The sequence below is a fragment of the Papio anubis genome, chromosome 1, assembly GCF_008728515.1.
Source record: "Papio anubis isolate 15944 chromosome 1, Panubis1.0, whole genome shotgun sequence".
Classification (NCBI taxonomy): domain Eukaryota; kingdom Metazoa; phylum Chordata; class Mammalia; order Primates; family Cercopithecidae; genus Papio; species Papio anubis.
Genome location: NC_044976.1, coordinates 111,042,139 through 111,057,368, shown reverse-complemented (window position 1 = coordinate 111,057,368; position 15,230 = coordinate 111,042,139). Strand labels below are relative to the sequence as shown.

Sequence of the window (15,230 nt, the reverse complement as noted above, 5' to 3'; positions counted from 1 at the left end):
GAGGCCGGGGGTCCGTGCGCCCGTTCCTGGGGTGGCCCAGAGCAAGGGCAAGTTTCGCCCGGGACCCGCCCAGCTGGCCGGGAGCCAGTAGCCGGGAAGGGCCGGCTGGCGCGAGCACCGCCCACCCCGAGTCCTGGGGGCGGGGCCTGGGCGGGGGCGGGGCCGCGGCCGAGGGCGGGGCAGGGAGGCAGCATGCTAAACCGGGTGCGCTCGGCCGTGGCGCACCTGGTGAGCTCTGGGGGCGCTCCGCCTCCGCGCCCCAAATCCCCGGACCTGCCCAACGCCGCCTCGGCGCCGCCCGCTGCCGCTCCAGAAGCGCCCAGGAGCCCTCCTGCGAAGGCTGGGAGCGGGAGCGCGACGCCCGCGAAGGCTGTTGAGACTCGAGCGAGCTTCTCCAGACCGACCTTTCTGCAGCTGAGCCCCGGGGGGCTGCGACGCGCGGATGACCACGCGGGCCGGGCTGTGCAAAGCCCCCCGGACACGGGCCGCCGCCTGCCCTGGAGCACAGGCTACGCCGAGTGAGCGCCCCCTGGGGCACCCAAACCAGGATGGGACTCCCACCCCTCTCCCCAGCTCTGCATCCCCGGCGCTAGGACGCGTTCCCCACGCCGCGTCCAGGCCAGGAGCTCCCTTTTCCCAGGACCTTTGCTATCCTCTGGTCTTCGTGCCGCACCCCCTCCCAGCCCACTTTCCAGTCGGGCGCAGCCTATGTCACCTTCTTCAGGTCCTTCCCGCTCATTGACTGCCCTCGCTCACGCTGCCTCAGGACCTGTTCTTCCCCGGAGCCCGGAGGGCGGAGGGTCCTGCGAAGGATGAGTTGGCCAGTTCCCAGTGGCGGCCCGGCAGCTTAAAGGCTAAGGGAGAAGGGGTTTCACGAAGGAGCGGGGTTCTTTTTATTAGGGGACATAGCGGTTGGGAAGATTCGCTCACCCGCTTCCCGGCTCCAGCGCCCCAGTTCCCTGTCCCTCTTACCGTAGTTCCCCTCCCCCTCCACGCCCAGAAATAGCCCGCGACACCAGCAGGCCGTCAGCTTCCCCAGGGGCGGGGAACTGGGGAAGCGGGGAGGGGACGCCCGGGGTAGAGGAGGGTCCCATTTAGATGCCTCTCAGCCTGCCAACTCGTGCTAGCCTGGCAAAGAAGCGGACCCCCTGGCCGGACCGGCCGGCTTGCCCCCAGGCTGTGTGTATTTTTAATGCATCTGTCGGGAACGCAGAGCACCGAGGGAGCTGGGGGCGCTGAGTTCGCTGAGGAAGGTGGCTGATGGCCCATGGACCCACCACCACCTCCCTTAGCCTCCGGTGTCGGAGGAGCTTGTGGGTATGTGGTTTCTGCCCAGTCCAGGTGGGCTTCCACTTCTACTCTATTTCAATTCCTCTTTCCCGATCTGGGCTGGAGAACTTCCTCATTGTCAAGGCAGCAGAAACTTTCGCTGGATGGTTTTAGGATAAGGGTGGGTGTGCCCATGAGGATGAGGTGCTGGGGACAAGGCACTGGCAGAGTTGATAGTGGTTGAGGGTGAGATGTAGGGTGTAGCTAGCAGGGAAATAAAACTTCTGCTACCATCTAGCCCCTCCCCCAGAAGCACCACTAGGAATGCCTTTCATTTTCTTTTTTCTTGTTTGCCAGGGATGGGGGAAGTGAGGCAGGCAGGGGACATAGCGGTTGGCCAGAAGCTCCTGCTGGCCTTTCTGTGAGGTGGTAGGGCCGGCCACCCAAACAGTACTCCTTGCACCTTGCCAGCCCTCCCTTCTCCTCCTCCCTCTGGCCTGGATCCCAGGTGGCTGTGACCTTTCTCAGCTTGGCCAGCAGGCACAGGAGACGGTGTGTGTCTAAGGTGGGGGTTATTCCAGGACCTGGTCTGGTTTGCAACCTGATGTGGTCATTCTGGCCTGGCAGGGTCATCAATGCTGGCAAGAGTCGGCACAATGAGGACCAGGCTTGCTGTGAAGTGGTGTATGTGGAAGGTCGGAGGAGTGTTACAGGGGCACCTAGGGAGCTTAGCCGAGGCCAGGTAAGCCCGGATCCCCTTTCCCAGACTCCAGAGACACAGTGACACCTCTCCCCAGGGACTCAGGCCTCTGGTTTTAAATCTGAGCCATGTGGAAGACCTGACTAACTCACTGGCTTTCTACCTTCTGGCACAGAACCTTTACCTGGCATTCATCAGTTAGATTCCACCATGTAAGCATGCATGTTACTTTCCCACCTAAAATGTAGAGGCTCACATCTTTATGGATGATTTAATTGCCAGTGCTGAGTTTTGGATCTGTTATCCTCTGAGTTTGGCTTTTTGAGCCTTTGCTTTCTCTTGATACATAGGAAGCCTTATGTGAGTAAGTGAATAAACCTAATTTGCCTTCAGTAGCAAATACTGACTTCTCAGATGTTTGTATGGATGCCCAGAGTCTTGTTCTTCTCCTGGCATCTCACACACACACACACAAAACACAAACAAACACAACTCACCTCCAACTTTTCCTCCACCAGGGACTCTGCTTCTACTACTGGGGCCTATTTGATGGTCATGCAGGGGGTGGAGCTGCTGAAATGGCCTCACGGCTCCTGCATCGCCATATCCGAGAGCAGCTAAAGGACCTGGTAGAGATACTTCAGGACCCTTCGCCACCACCCCTCTGCCTCCCGACCACCCCGGGGACCCCAGATTCCTCTGATCCCTCTCACTTGCTTGGCCCTCAGTCCTGCTGGTCTTCACAGAAGGAAGTGACCCACGAGAGCCTGGTAGTGGGGGCCATTGAGAATGCCTTCCAGCTCATGGTGAGTGGGTGACCTGGGCCAAGGGTCTGCTAGGCAACCATTCTGGCCAACTCTGTGTGGAAGCCAGGTGGCCTAAGGGGGTTACGCTGAGAACCCACAACACCTTTGAGAGCCTGAGCAGAGCTTGGTTCAGAGGGGAGGGAGAAGGGGCAGTTATGCCCCAGTCTTCCCTCCTGTCTTCCAGTATAGCCTGGCTGGGCCCGTTGATTCCTACAGGTGGAGGGGGTAGGGGGAGGGTGACTGTGTGCCTGGAACCTCTCCTTCTACCCACCTCTGACCCTTCCTTGTGTGGCAGGATGAGCAGATGGCCCGGGAGCGGCGTGGCCACCAAGTGGAGGGGGGCTGCTGTGCACTGGTTGTGGTCTACCTGCTAGGCAAGGTGTACGTGGCCAATGCAGGCGATAGCAGGTATGGGGGAGGGGGCTCTGAGAGTGGCGACAGAGGGCCACACTCTCTGGGATGGGGGAATACAGGAGAGTGAGGTGGCAGGGGCTAAAAATCAAGACTGGAGGGAGTCAAGAGGGGTGACAGACATAAGGAGTGGCCTGAAATAGCCATTGGGTGGGGTTGGGGGCAGATATGGGGGTCTGGGTAAGGAATCTGAAAGGTCATTATGGAGAGGGCCTGATCTTTCTGGAATTTTTCATGAATGGGTCTGAAGACAACCAGGTCCCAATTCCTTTTCTTTCTTTGGGCAGGGCCATCATTGTCCGGAATGGTGAAATCATTCCAATGTCCCGAGAGTTTACCCCGGAGACTGAGCGCCAGCGTCTTCAGCTGCTTGTAAGTAGGAACCAAACTCCCTACCCTCATTCTTTGTCGGGTCTTGTGCCTCCCTGCACCCCATGGACCTGAGAACTCTCACACCCCTACCACAGGCACAGAAAGCACCTTACTGGGAAGGCTGCTGTGTGGACTATGGAGTGCGGGGCTGAGCCAGTGGGAGGCTGCAGTACTGGGTTGATGCAGTGCTCCCACTGTGGCCCCAGCTGAGGCTGGAAGTAGAGACTGAGGTGGGGGAAGGGAACAGCAAAGGCCCCTGAAAGGCAGTACGGCTTAGTGCCTAAACGTAGGTGGCTGTGGAGCTGGAAGCCCAGGATGCATCCTGGTCTGAGTGCTTTGCTAATTGTGTGACCTCAGCAATTCCCTCCCTTAACCTCTGTGCATCAATAGTTCCTGCCCCAAGGGCTATTGTGAGGAGTAAATGAGTTAATACTGCTAATATTAGAATAATGTGTGGCACATGGTAAACTCTATTTAAGGGTCTGCTGTAGTTAATGTCATCTATATACCAGCGTGTGGTGTGAGCATAATGCCCCCTGGCTCTCTGTTCTGATCATCCCTAACTCTAGGGCTTCCTGAAACCAGAGCTGCTAGGCAGTGAATTCACCCACCTTGAGTTCCCCCGCAGAGTTCTGCCCAAGGAGCTGGGGCAGAGGATGTTGTACCGGGACCAGAACATGACTGGCTGGTAACACTTCCCTCAGAGCTGGGGCCCGTTCCCATGGCAACACAACCAGCCCCTCGCCCGCAGCAAGGTGGAAGCTGGAGGCTGGGAGTTGGGAGGATGTGGCCTTTCTAAGGGGTTTGTGTGAGGGTGCGCAGCTCCTAGGGGAGAGGGACTTTGATGCCTGGGTGATGCCTCCTCTACTCCCCCCTCCCCAGGGCCTACAAAAAGATCGAGCTGGAGGATCTCAGGTTTCCTCTGGTCTGTGGGGAGGGCAAAAAGGTAAACTCCATGGTAGAGGTGGGAGAGGGCAGGAGGACCTGTCACAACTTGTCTAGGGAGGTGGAGGTTCTACCTGAGGGTAGGGGTGGAAGGGATCTTTGGTTTCAGAGAATCTGGCAGAGGACTAGAGTGGCACTCCCTCCTCATTTCTTTCAGGCTCGGGTGATGGCCACCATTGGGGTGACCCGAGGCTTGGGAGACCACAATCTTAAGGTCTGCAGTTCCACCCTGCCCATCAAGCCTTTTCTCTCCTGCTTCCCTGAGGTGAGCCATACGGTTAAACCACCTCTTGCCTTCTCTGGGGGCCTCAGGCCAACTTTCTTTTTTTTTTGTTTTTTTGTTTTTTGTTTTTTTTGAGACGGAGTCTCGCGCTGTCGCCCAGGCTGGAGTGCAGTGGCGCGATCTCGGCTCACTGCAAGCTCCGCCTCCCGGGTTCACGCCATTCTCCTGCCTCAGCCTCCTGAGTAGCTGGGAGTACAGGCGCCCGCCACCACGCCCGGCTAATTTTTTGTATTTTTAGTAGAGACGGGGTTTCACTGTGGTCTCGATCTCCTGACCTTGTGATCCGCCCGCCTCAGCCTCCCAAAGTGCTGGGATTACAGGCGTGAGCCACCGCGCCCGGCCCTCAGGCCAACTTTCATCTGCAGTCCCTTTATCCCCAGGCTCCCTGTCCAGCAAACCCCACACCTCAATCCTCTCCGCCCTTTTCTCCCACCAGGTACGAGTATATGACCTGACGCAATATGAGCATTGCCCAGATGATGTACTAGTCCTGGGAACAGATGGCCTGTGGGATGTCACTACTGACTATGAGGTGGCTGCCACTGTGGACAGGGTGCTGTCGGCCTATGAGCCCAATGACCATAGCAGGTAGGGGCTGCATGGCATGGTGGTAAGGGGATGGCACTGGTGAAGGAAGGGTCAAAGGGAAGCAATGCTTGGGACCCCACATGTGGGCCTGTGTATCTGTCTTCCCACATACATGTTGGTACATGAATGTGCATGTGTGCTTCTGGCAGGTATACAGCTCTGGCCCAAGCTCTGGTCCTGGGGGCCCGGGGTACCCCCCGGGACCGTGGCTGGCGTCTCCCCAACAACAAGCTGGGTTCCGGGGATGACATCTCTGTCTTCGTCATCCCCCTGGGAGGGCCAGGCAGTTACTCCTGAGGGGCTGAACATCATCCCTCCCACCACCATCCCAGCCTCTCCATACTTACTCTTCTCACAGCCCAAATTCTGAAGTTGTCTCCCTGACCCTTCTTTAGTGGCAGCTTAACTGAAGAAGGGATGCCCGCTATATCCAAAATTATAGCTATTGGCAAATAAACCAGATGGATAAAGGTGTGTGTCTTTATTTGCTTTGACTAGAAACTGAAAAGATAAGAAGAAAGCTCTGTGGGGTGATGGAAAGAGCACCAGAACAGTTCTAGAAATGTGGTATTCCCCAGGTTCTTTATTCCGCCCGCCACTCTTTCCACTCCACGCATTTGCTGTGAGTGTCACTGGCCACTTCTGTGGCTTCACCCATCTGCCCAGACCCTTCCTGAGCTTTAGATCCACACATTCCAGTCATCTCCTGGACAGCCCGCTGGCACTTCAATTCAAATACCTCAAACTAAATTCACCACTGCCCTCCATAACATGTTCCTTCTCCTGGTATATCCCCTCAATGTGCACCAGCTCTGCTGCTCCAGTTAGAAATCCTGGAGTTGGTCACCCTTTGCTTTCATTTCTTTCCCATCAAGGTAATTGATCACTAAGTATTGTTGACTATAGACCTTTAAAAATATTTCTCTACTTGTCTCCACCTCTCTCTGCCTTCAGTCACCACCACCTTTTACTATATTGGCCTCCTACATTTAGTGGCTCCTTACTGCGCCTAGAACAAAATCAACACTCAACTCCTGTGCATGGCATATAAGGACCTTCATGATCCAGCCACTGCTTCCTTCTCCAGCCTCATTTTTCACCGCCACCACCAACTTCCTGGGGTTTGCATAACTGTGGGCTTTTAGTAGCTCCAACTTATCCAACATCTACTGCTGGGCATGGTGATTCACACCTGTAATCCCAACACTTTGGGAGGCAGAGGTGAGAGGACTGCTTAAGCCCAGGAGTTTAAGACCACCCTGGGCAATAGTGAGACCCCATCTCTACAGAAAAATAAAAAAATAGCTGAATGTAGTGGTGAGTGCCTGTGGGAAGCAGTTAAGCATCCAAGGAAATTAAGAGTATTGCTTATAGTAGAAAAGAATAAAGATCTCAAATCAGTGATCTGTTTCCACCTTAAGAAGCTAGAAAAAGAACAGCAAATTAAACCCAAAGTAAGCTAAGGGAAGCAAAAATAAAGATGAGCAAAATAATTAGAAAAGGCCTGTCACCAGCCTGGGCAATATAGCAAGACCCCATCTGTACAAAAAATACAAAAATTAGGTGTGGTGGTACACGCCTCTAGTCCCAGCTACTGGGGAAGCTGAAGTGGGAGAATCACTTGAGCCCAGAAAGTTGAGGCTGCAGTGAGCTGAGATTTTGCCCTGCACACTTGGACAACAGAGATCTTGTCTCAAAAAGAAAAAAAGGCTGGGCGCGGTGGCTCAAGCCTTTAATCCTAGCACTTTGGGAGGCCGAGACGGGCGGATCACGAGGTCAGGAGATCGAGACCATCCTGGCTAACACGGTGAAACCCCGTCTCTATTAAAAAATACAAAAAACTAGCCGGGCGAGGTGGCGGGCACCTGTAGTCCCAGCTACTCGGGAGGCTGAGGCAGGAGAATGGTGTAAACCCGGAAGGCGGAGCTTGCAGTGAGCTGAGATCTGGCCACTGCACTCCAGCCTGGGCGACAGAGCGAGACTCCGTCTCAAAAAAAAAAAAAAAAGAAAAAATTAAAAATTTTTAATTAAAAAAATCTACACATCACCTTATCTTGAAAACTTCACCTGCTGTTCAGGACTGGGTATCCCACAGCCACACAGGCCCACACTACAGCAATGACCTCCTGTATTATAACTGTCTACATTAGGAGTCAGTAGGGAGTAGCAATTAAGAACAGGGGCTTTAGAGTTCAGTTGTTTGGGTTCTAGTGTCAGACCCAGCACTAGCTTTGTAACCTCTCTGAACCTCAATTTGCTTCTCAGTAAAATGAAGATAGCTACCTCATGAGATTCTTGTAGTTAATGTATGTGGACCCAGGTCCATGTAATATGGATTCAATAAATGTTAGCCATCTTGAAATTGTCTGCATTCCTCATTTAGACTCTTAAGTTGTTTGAAAGCAGAAATGGATCTTCCAAACATAGCTCTCAGTTCACCCTCAAGAAATGTTTACTGAGCCAGTTAAGAGGCCTGGGGCCAAACTGCTGCGGACCTCAGTTTTCACATTTGTCAAATGTCTGGATTGCACTTCAGATAAAGTCTGTATGACTCCTAACATTCATTCATTCATCAAATATTTGTTGGCAACCTATTACGTGCCACTCACTGTGCTAGACAACGGGGGAAGGGACAGGCTGGAGGAGCCTGGGAAGTAGCAGGGCCAGACCACCAGTTTGGAGCCAGACAGGCCCGGCTGTGTGAATTCTTGCTGTCACAAGTCAAAAACATTTGTGTAAGCCACTTGATTTCTCTGAGCCTCAGCTTCCCTATGGGCAAAAGGGGATGGGTATATTTTCCCCAAAGATCTGTGATGAATATTGAAAGGGTTAAGCTGTGTAGTGTCCCAAGCACAAGCCAATGAAATGTTGGTGGACGTCCTCATTCTACTCCCACATCCTCAGCTTCCTTACAGGAAAAGGAGATACGCGTGTAGGTAAGTATCCTATACACCAAGTCAGAACTAGAAGTGGGAACAGAATTCCCAGCTGGGATCCGGAAGCATTTCTAGGAGCACCCTTTGAGGAGTAGGTAGGAATTGGACTCCTGGAAATTCCAGGCCAAGGGAGGAAAGCGAATTGTGAGGAGGAACGCTGGTCTGGGTCTGAACGGCTCTGAGAGGTCTTCAAGTTTGGGGGATGACGTTGGGCTGTACGATCCTAGGAACAAGAGAGTGGACATCTCCCCCAACCAATACACCCACGCCGGGCCCTGGGACGTGCCGGGGTTGCCCTTTCCCAGTCCCGCCTCCGGAGAGGTCCCAGGTGCAGCAAGAGCGGGTGGCTGCTTGGCCACAGGAGGGCAGCAGCGGCCCTTCCTGACCCCACCCCGAGCACTCTCAACTTTCCCGACGCCGGTCCTCCCCTAGGGGCTGGAAGGTTGGGCAGAGTGAGTTCACCCAGGTAGTGCTGGCCCCGCTCGCCCGGCTCCTCCGCAGTCCCGGAATAACCCCGTGGCCCTCCCCTACCTGGCGGAGTGGACGCCCCCGGCCCCAGGCCTGCGGACCAGGGAAGCGGCGGCCGCCCCGCGCGGGGCCGGGGCGGGCCGAGCCAAGGGCCGCCCCCAGCCGACCCTCCCGCTGCCGGGCCCGCCCTCCCCGCCGCGGAGCTGGAGGAGGGCGGGGCGGGGCCCTGGGGTCAGTCTGAGCCTCAGGCACCGGCCGCGCAGCTGGAGGCGGCGGAACCGAAGGTACCCTGGGCCGGGGCTGCGGGCAGCGGGGCGTCTTGGGAACTCGTCCCCGGGAGAGCACTTTGCCTTCCTCTCTGGGCCGGAGATCGAGGCCCGTGCAGGGAGGGGGCTTCGGCCTGGGCTTGGACCCCGTTCCCTCCCTGCGGAGTCGGCATCCGGGCTGGGCGGGGGTCGGCCGCGTCGGCACCTCCCGGGGCTGCAGCGAGGGGGCCCGGACTTGCTGGCAGGGGCTCTCGCCTCCTGAGGTCCGAGTCGGAGCCCCTTCCCCTCTCCTTCCAGCTTCCTGGAACCTGCCCCGCCGGGTGAGGGGCGAGGGAGCCTCAACTCAGACGCTCCAGCCCCCAGGGCGGGCGGCCGCAGGGGACCTAGAGTGGGATGGGGTGGCAATTCCTCCAGGCCAGGAGGGAGGCATGGCGGGAATAGGGGCGGGATGTGACCATTGGGACCTGCCACTGTTCGGCAGGGTCTGGACGCCGCCCTAGACGGTTCCTGGAGCCCGCTTGTGTTGAGGATAAGGGAGATGGGGAAGGATCCAACTCTGTGGTGTGTGTGTGTGTGTGTGTGTGTGTGTGTGTGTGTGTGTGTGTAGACAGAAAATGAGAATGAGAATCCTTCTCCTTCTTCATACTCGAACCAACAAAGAGTATCCTGGGGTTTGGGGCTGGGATCCCGAGGCCGAGTCCCACCCTCACTCTGGTTTTAAAGTTGAGAATGAGGTATCTCCTGGTATCTCCAGAATGGATTCCTTCCCTAGGTGTAGGGTGGGTCAGCAAAGTCAACCGGCCGCTCTGGATCATCTGGGAATTCAAGAGAGCGGTTGGAGAGAGATCTGGTGTATCCACACTGTCTTGTCTTGGGGAAGGCCCCAGAAGTTCCAGGCTCCATTCCAGGACCTGTGTGGGGCTCAGTTGCCCCTCTTAAGGGGTCAGTGGGACAGTCCCTCTGGGGCTGCCTCCCATAGGGAGTTATCCATGCCATCTTGGCCTTGGCCCTAGTGTCCTGGCCTGGCCTGGGCTGCCTGCTGTTCCAGCCCAACCGTAGCCTGGAGGGAAGGTCTTCTAATTGAGCTGGAGGCTCCAGGTCCCTTAACGCATGCCTCAACCCCGGGCTTCTGTCCTCTGCCTCCTACCACTCTGGTGCCATCTGAATTACCCTGCTGGGGGGACAGCAGTGACATACTCATGCCTAAGTGACTGGCTTTCACCCCAGTAGTGATTGCCCTCCATCAACACTGCCCACCCCAGGTTGGGGCTACCCCAGCCCATCTTTACAAAACAGGGCAAGGTGAACTAATGGGGTGGGTGGAGGAGTTGGAAGAAATCCTAGCGTCAGTCACCTGGATAGAATTCCCGAGGAACCCTCTTTTTGGAGGATGGTTTCCATTTCTGGAGGCTATCTGCCGGCAGAGTGAATGCCTTCTTGCTTGTCTTCTGGGGAATCAGAGAGAGTCCGTTTTGTGGTGGGAAGAGTGTGGCTGTGTACTTTGAACTCCTGTAAATTCTCTGACTCGTGTCCACAAAACCGACAGTTTTGTGAATGTGTGTGGAGGCAAGGGAAGGGCCACCTAGGATCTGCTGTTGAAGGGAACAGGCCTGGGGCTGGAGGATTCGTTTCCTAAAGGGCAGTGTGAGGTGGTGGTGGGGTGTGGGGAGTAGAGGCCTTCAGTCAGCCCAGTTTGACAGGATGTGGGACTGAGAGAAAAAGCTAGGTTTGAAGCCGAGATCAGGTTACCGTCGCTTTCTTAACTGCTCCCTGCCTGGTTGGTGCTGGGACTGGCCCTCATTTGTCTCTTCTTTTGGGACTCCTCCCAACCCAGACTCTAGCCCCCTCCCCCTTCCCAACAGCCTTGACTTCATCTCAGCTCCAGAGCCCGCCCTCTCTTCCTGCAGCCTGGGAACTTCAGCCGGCTGGAGGTCGGTTCCCCTCCCCAGGGAAGGAGGAAGTGAGGGAAGCTGCGAAGGTGTGATGAACTGTGCAGATGCTCGCCGTGTGTGCTGGGGGTGGGGGACACTTGGAAGCCCGGGAAGCTGACTCCTTGCCCTGAGTCACAGGGAGGGGTGGGCAGGGCCTGTGGGTGAGCTGGACCGAGGGAGGAAGGGACTGTTCCAGAGTGGGTGGAGGTGATTCCCTGGTGGATTCTTCTCAGTCACTGTGCTGTGGTGGATGTGTGGCTCCCTACAGTGTGGTCATTGTCTCCTGCCAGGGGCTGAGTGACCCAGTGTTGCTGGCAGGCCCAGGAGGAAGGGGGGAGGAAGGCAGCCTGCCCAAACTCGAGCTGTGGGCACTGCTGGGACTGAGCCTCCTTTGTATGACTTGGGGCTTTGGGGACCGGGTGGGGTGGACCAGGGAAGCTGGCTGGCTGCTGCCCCTGTCCTCTGGGTTTCCCTGCTTCTGCTCTCCTTCCTACTGCTGAGGTGACATGTCGAAGAGGCACGGCTTTGAGTCACACAGTCCTGCTATGGATGCTATCCCTGCCGCTTATAAGCCACAGCTCTGAATCTGTCTTAACCTCATTGAGCCTTAGTTTCCTAGTTTGTCAAAATGGAAAGTACACCATCTACCTCCCAGGCATCTGGGGACCAAAGGAGATAATTCCTGCCAAAATGCCCGACAGAGTGCCTGGCACCTAGGGACTCTAACTATTCTTCCTTTACCTCTGGTCCTAGAGAGGGACTCCTCATTTGTGACTGGACAGGTATGACCTGTGCTGAGGGACAATCTGTTCTAGATTGGACCTTAGAGATTATTAAACTGTAAATGCATCAAAATCCTGGTAACCAATGAAGTCTGACTTGAAACCCTGATGTGTGAAGTAGATAGAAGCTTGCTCCCTGGACGTCCCGCATCCCTGAGCAGCTCTTTAGCTACCTGGAGTCCCCAAGTTGGCCAGTGGATTAGATTGAAACTCATGTTTTCCAGCTCCCAAGTGGGGTCATCATCCACCTCCCACCACTGTATTCTAACCCATCGAGGGAGACCTGTCCCTGACCCAGAGATTAGGAATTTCGAGCTCTGTTGTTGCACAATTGGTGTTTGGCCAGAAGATGCCTGAGCAAGCCCCCTGTCCCTTTGCTAGAGGCCTCGGTTTCCAGGAAGGTTTGAGGGCCCTAGAGAAGTGTTTTTGGACTTTAATGGCTTTTCCTCAAATCCTCAATACCTCTTTCCTGGCAGCCCCACCATGGCTGCAATCCGAAAGAAGCTGGTGATCGTTGGGGATGGTGCCTGTGGGAAGACCTGCCTCCTCATCGTCTTCAGCAAGGATCAGTTTCCGGAGGTCTACGTCCCTACTGTCTTTGAGAACTATATTGCGGATATTGAGGTGGACGGCAAGCAGGTGAAGGCAGAGATGCCCTTCCCACCCGACCCTGATCCCCGCCCCCCAGTCACTGAATGACCTAGTATGTCCTTCCCCACTCCTACCCCTGTCCTTGTGTCATTCTCCCTGCTGGAACCAGTAAAAGTTAGGAAGTATATCTGCAGTCTTAAAAAACCTGGATATACTTTCTGGTTCTTCCACAGACTGGCTCTGTAACCTGGGCCGAGTCCCTTTGCCTCTGGGTTTAAGCTCCCCCACCTGCAAAATGGGGATGATGGTAAGACCTCCCTCAAAGGGTTGTCGTGAGAATTAACCAAAATAATGGTGCTCACAGTGGCAACTCAAGGGTCAAACACGTGTCTTAGCTTTCTTTAACAAACTGACCTAATTTATGTTGTGGGACAGTGATTAATACAATGCCTAGCACATAGCAGGTACTTGAAAAAGAAGTTCAGTGAGCCCAAAGAACAGTGGTTTCAGAGGACCTTTGGGTGGCAGGGTTGGGGCCCTCAGGCCAGCTACTCACTGGCCTTGTGTGTCAGGTGGAGCTGGCTCTGTGGGACACAGCAGGGCAGGAAGACTATGATCGACTGCGGCCTCTCTCCTACCCGGACACTGACGTCATCCTCATGTGCTTCTCCATCGACAGCCCCGACAGCCTGGGTGAGGAGATTGGAGGGAGGGGACTGAGAACCCCTCGGAATCAGCCAGAGGTGTCGTGCCTTGGCCTGTCTTCAGTCATCTTCAGAGATGGGGGGTGGGGATGCAGGGGAGCACTCAGGCCCTGCTGGTCTCCTTTACTGTGGTAACTGGCCCTCTGAAGGCATACTGCTCTTGAGGTTTTGAGCTGTGAAAGGGACCATCATGCTGAATGGCTTCTAAGATTCTGCTGTGGGAAGATGAGGGCCCCCCAGGGGAGCTTTCTAGCTTAAGTGGAGGCACCGACACCTGTTGGGGCATGTCTGCACAGAAAACATTCCTGAGAAGTGGACCCCAGAGGTGAAGCACTTCTGCCCCAACGTGCCCATCATCCTGGTGGGGAATAAGAAGGACCTGAGGCAAGATGAGCACACCAGGAGAGAGCTGGCCAAGATGAAGCAGGTGGGTGCGGCTGCCAGGCTGGAGCCCCTGGGGAAGAAGGCACCCTCTGAGGGGTTGCAGACGGGCAAAGGGAGCTTCTTTCCAGCTACTGCCATGTGTTAGGGGAGATGGTAATATCTCTTGGTGAGGGAGGACCCGTAGGGTTGTGTCTGATGAGGCATCAGAGAATGAAGTGACTTGTCCAAAGTCACTTGGCATTTTTATTTATTCCAGTTAATTGTCCATTCTGTTTAGAATTGGGACTATTAAGATGATTAAGAAAATCTGCCCTCGGGGAGACAGCTTATGTTCGGGTACCCAGGCTGTGCCATCACAGTGCCCCTGGGGGAGGTGTAGGGTGATGTGGATGTGGGAACGAGGGCAGGCATTGTGTAAATGGCTGGAAGAAGGGATGAGAGTGCTGGCTTATTCAGGGACCTAAGTGGCTCTCTAGCCAGAGCACTAGAGTTTATTAGAGAAAGCTGTCAGGGTAAGAAATGCAGATAATTAAGGCAAAGTTTCAAAGTGGGGAGATGTTAGGTCTGTGTGTTAGAAAAATAATTCTGACTGGAAGAGTGAGGATGGAGGCAGAGCAGTCAGGAGGTGGGAGGCGCTCATTCAGGCAAGAGAACTGGGGGCTGTGTGTGGGAGGAGGTGGGGCTGAATGGGAATGGAGGGAGGGACCGGAGGGATTTTTGGATCCCTGGCCCAGAAGCTGCCCAGGGTAGCTGGGGCCTGGGCGCTTTTTTTGGGTCAGGACTGGAGGAGGAGGCATTTGTTCCAGCTGCTACACTTATGGGTGAGGCAGGAGAGGTTCATGTAGTCACCAGCTTCCTTTGACCCCTCATCTTCTGTCTTCTCAGGAGCCCGTTCGGTCTGAGGAAGGCCGGGACATGGCGAACCGGATCAGCGCCTTTGGCTACCTTGAGTGCTCAGCCAAGACCAAGGAGGGAGTGCGGGAGGTGTTTGAGATGGCCACTCGGGCTGGCCTCCAGGTCCGCAAGAACAAGCGCCGGAGGGGCTGTCCCATTATCTGAGATCCCCAAGGCCTTTCCAAACATGCCCCCTCCCTTCAACAGGGGTACAGAAATTATCCCCCTACAACCCCAGCCTCCTTAGGGCTCCATGCTGAAGGCTCCCCTTTTCAGTTCCCTCCTGCCCAGGACTGCATTGAGGTTTCCTAGCCCTGAGGTGGTGGGGTGGTGCAGGCCCTCCCTCCCAGTGCTCTGGGAACCAGGCCTATGCCCTGCCCTTCCTCAGGGCCCCTGGGGCTCTTGCCCCTTTGACCTTTCCCAAAGGATGGTCACACACCAGCACTTTATACACTTCTGGCTCACAGGAAAGTATCTGCAGTAGGGGACCCAGAGTCCCAGGCCCCTGGAGTTGTTTTTGGCAGGGGCCTTGTCTCTCACTGCATTTGGTCAGGGGGGCATGAATAAAGGCTACAGGCTCCAACGTGTGTGGCAGCTTCTGGTCTTTCCCTCTGGGTGCTTAGTGTCCCATCTCTTTTCATGTCCAAGTTGCTTGCCAGCCTGGCCCCCTGTCTACAAGGCAGGCCAGCGGCCGGCAGGGTGGAGTCTTAGAGCAAAGGATGAGGTCATGCCTGGCTCTGGGCCAAGGAGGCGGGTGAAGGGAGTGGTCTGTAGCAGGGGGCTAAACTTAGAAACCTGTGGGTGGCTTCCCTGCCACCTCCCACTGGGTTTCCTCTCCAGCTGGGAGGGGGTGTGGCCCAGAGCAGGGCTGAAAGTCCCACCCTTCCCTACTGGGTCAAC

General features: G+C 55.6%; 2 protein-coding genes across 8 annotated transcripts; both read left to right on the top strand.

Annotated features, from left to right (window-relative positions):
• The first annotated feature begins 11 nt into the window (after positions 1-11).
• Positions 12-5,844, top strand: PPM1J (protein phosphatase, Mg2+/Mn2+ dependent 1J). 5 transcript variants are annotated; one of them, XM_021922260.1, is made up of 11 exons: positions 12-518; positions 1,897-2,011; positions 2,488-2,598; positions 2,716-2,775; positions 3,071-3,183; positions 3,474-3,558; positions 4,128-4,246; positions 4,441-4,504; positions 4,661-4,768; positions 5,223-5,374; positions 5,524-5,844. In XM_021922260.1, exons 1-11 carry the CDS (start codon positions 193-195, stop codon positions 5,669-5,671), a joined length of 1,401 nt encoding a protein of 466 aa, XP_021777952.1. In that variant the 5' UTR covers positions 12-192; the 3' UTR covers positions 5,672-5,844. The 5 variants fall into 5 exon arrangements, with proteins under 5 accessions (XP_021777952.1, XP_021777949.1, XP_009213829.2 ...); XM_021922257.1 differs by having other exon boundaries at positions 3,068-3,183; XM_009215572.4 differs by adding an exon at positions 725-1,317 and having other exon boundaries at positions 423-518; positions 2,488-2,775; positions 3,068-3,183.
• Positions 5,845-8,753: 2,909 nt separating this feature from the next.
• On the top strand, positions 8,754-14,913 carry RHOC (ras homolog family member C). Of its 3 annotated transcripts, none has more exons than XM_009215502.1 (5): positions 8,754-9,062; positions 12,234-12,396; positions 12,921-13,041; positions 13,349-13,479; positions 14,322-14,913. In XM_009215502.1, the coding sequence occupies exons 2-5, from the start codon at positions 12,241-12,243 to the stop codon at positions 14,493-14,495; spliced, it is 582 nt and encodes a 193-aa protein (XP_009213766.1). In that variant the 5' UTR covers positions 8,754-9,062; positions 12,234-12,240; the 3' UTR covers positions 14,496-14,913. The 3 variants fall into 3 exon arrangements, with proteins under 3 accessions (XP_009213766.1, XP_009213783.1, XP_009213771.1); XM_009215519.1 differs by lacking the exon at positions 8,754-9,062 and adding an exon at positions 9,655-10,975; XM_009215507.1 differs by lacking the exon at positions 8,754-9,062 and adding an exon at positions 10,912-11,022.
• The last annotated feature ends 317 nt before the right edge of the window (positions 14,914-15,230 follow it).

Coding starts and splice junctions, on each gene's coding strand:
- PPM1J (XM_009215562.3), top strand. CDS start 193: ATGCTAAACCGGGTGCGCTCGGCCGTGGCGCACCTGGTGAGCTCTGGG. Junction 4,769..5,222: donor TTCTCTCCTGCTTCCCTGAG/GTGAGCCATACG, acceptor TTCTCCCACCAG/GTACGAGTATATGACCTGAC. Junction 5,375..5,523: donor GAGCCCAATGACCATAGCAG/GTAGGGGCTGCA, acceptor TGCTTCTGGCAG/GTATACAGCTCTGGCCCAAG.
- RHOC (XM_009215502.1), top strand. CDS start 12,241: ATGGCTGCAATCCGAAAGAAGCTGGTGATCGTTGGGGATGGTGCCTGT. Junction 12,397..12,920: donor TTGAGGTGGACGGCAAGCAG/GTGAAGGCAGAG, acceptor CTTGTGTGTCAG/GTGGAGCTGGCTCTGTGGGA. Junction 13,042..13,348: donor CGACAGCCCCGACAGCCTGG/GTGAGGAGATTG, acceptor ATGTCTGCACAG/AAAACATTCCTGAGAAGTGG.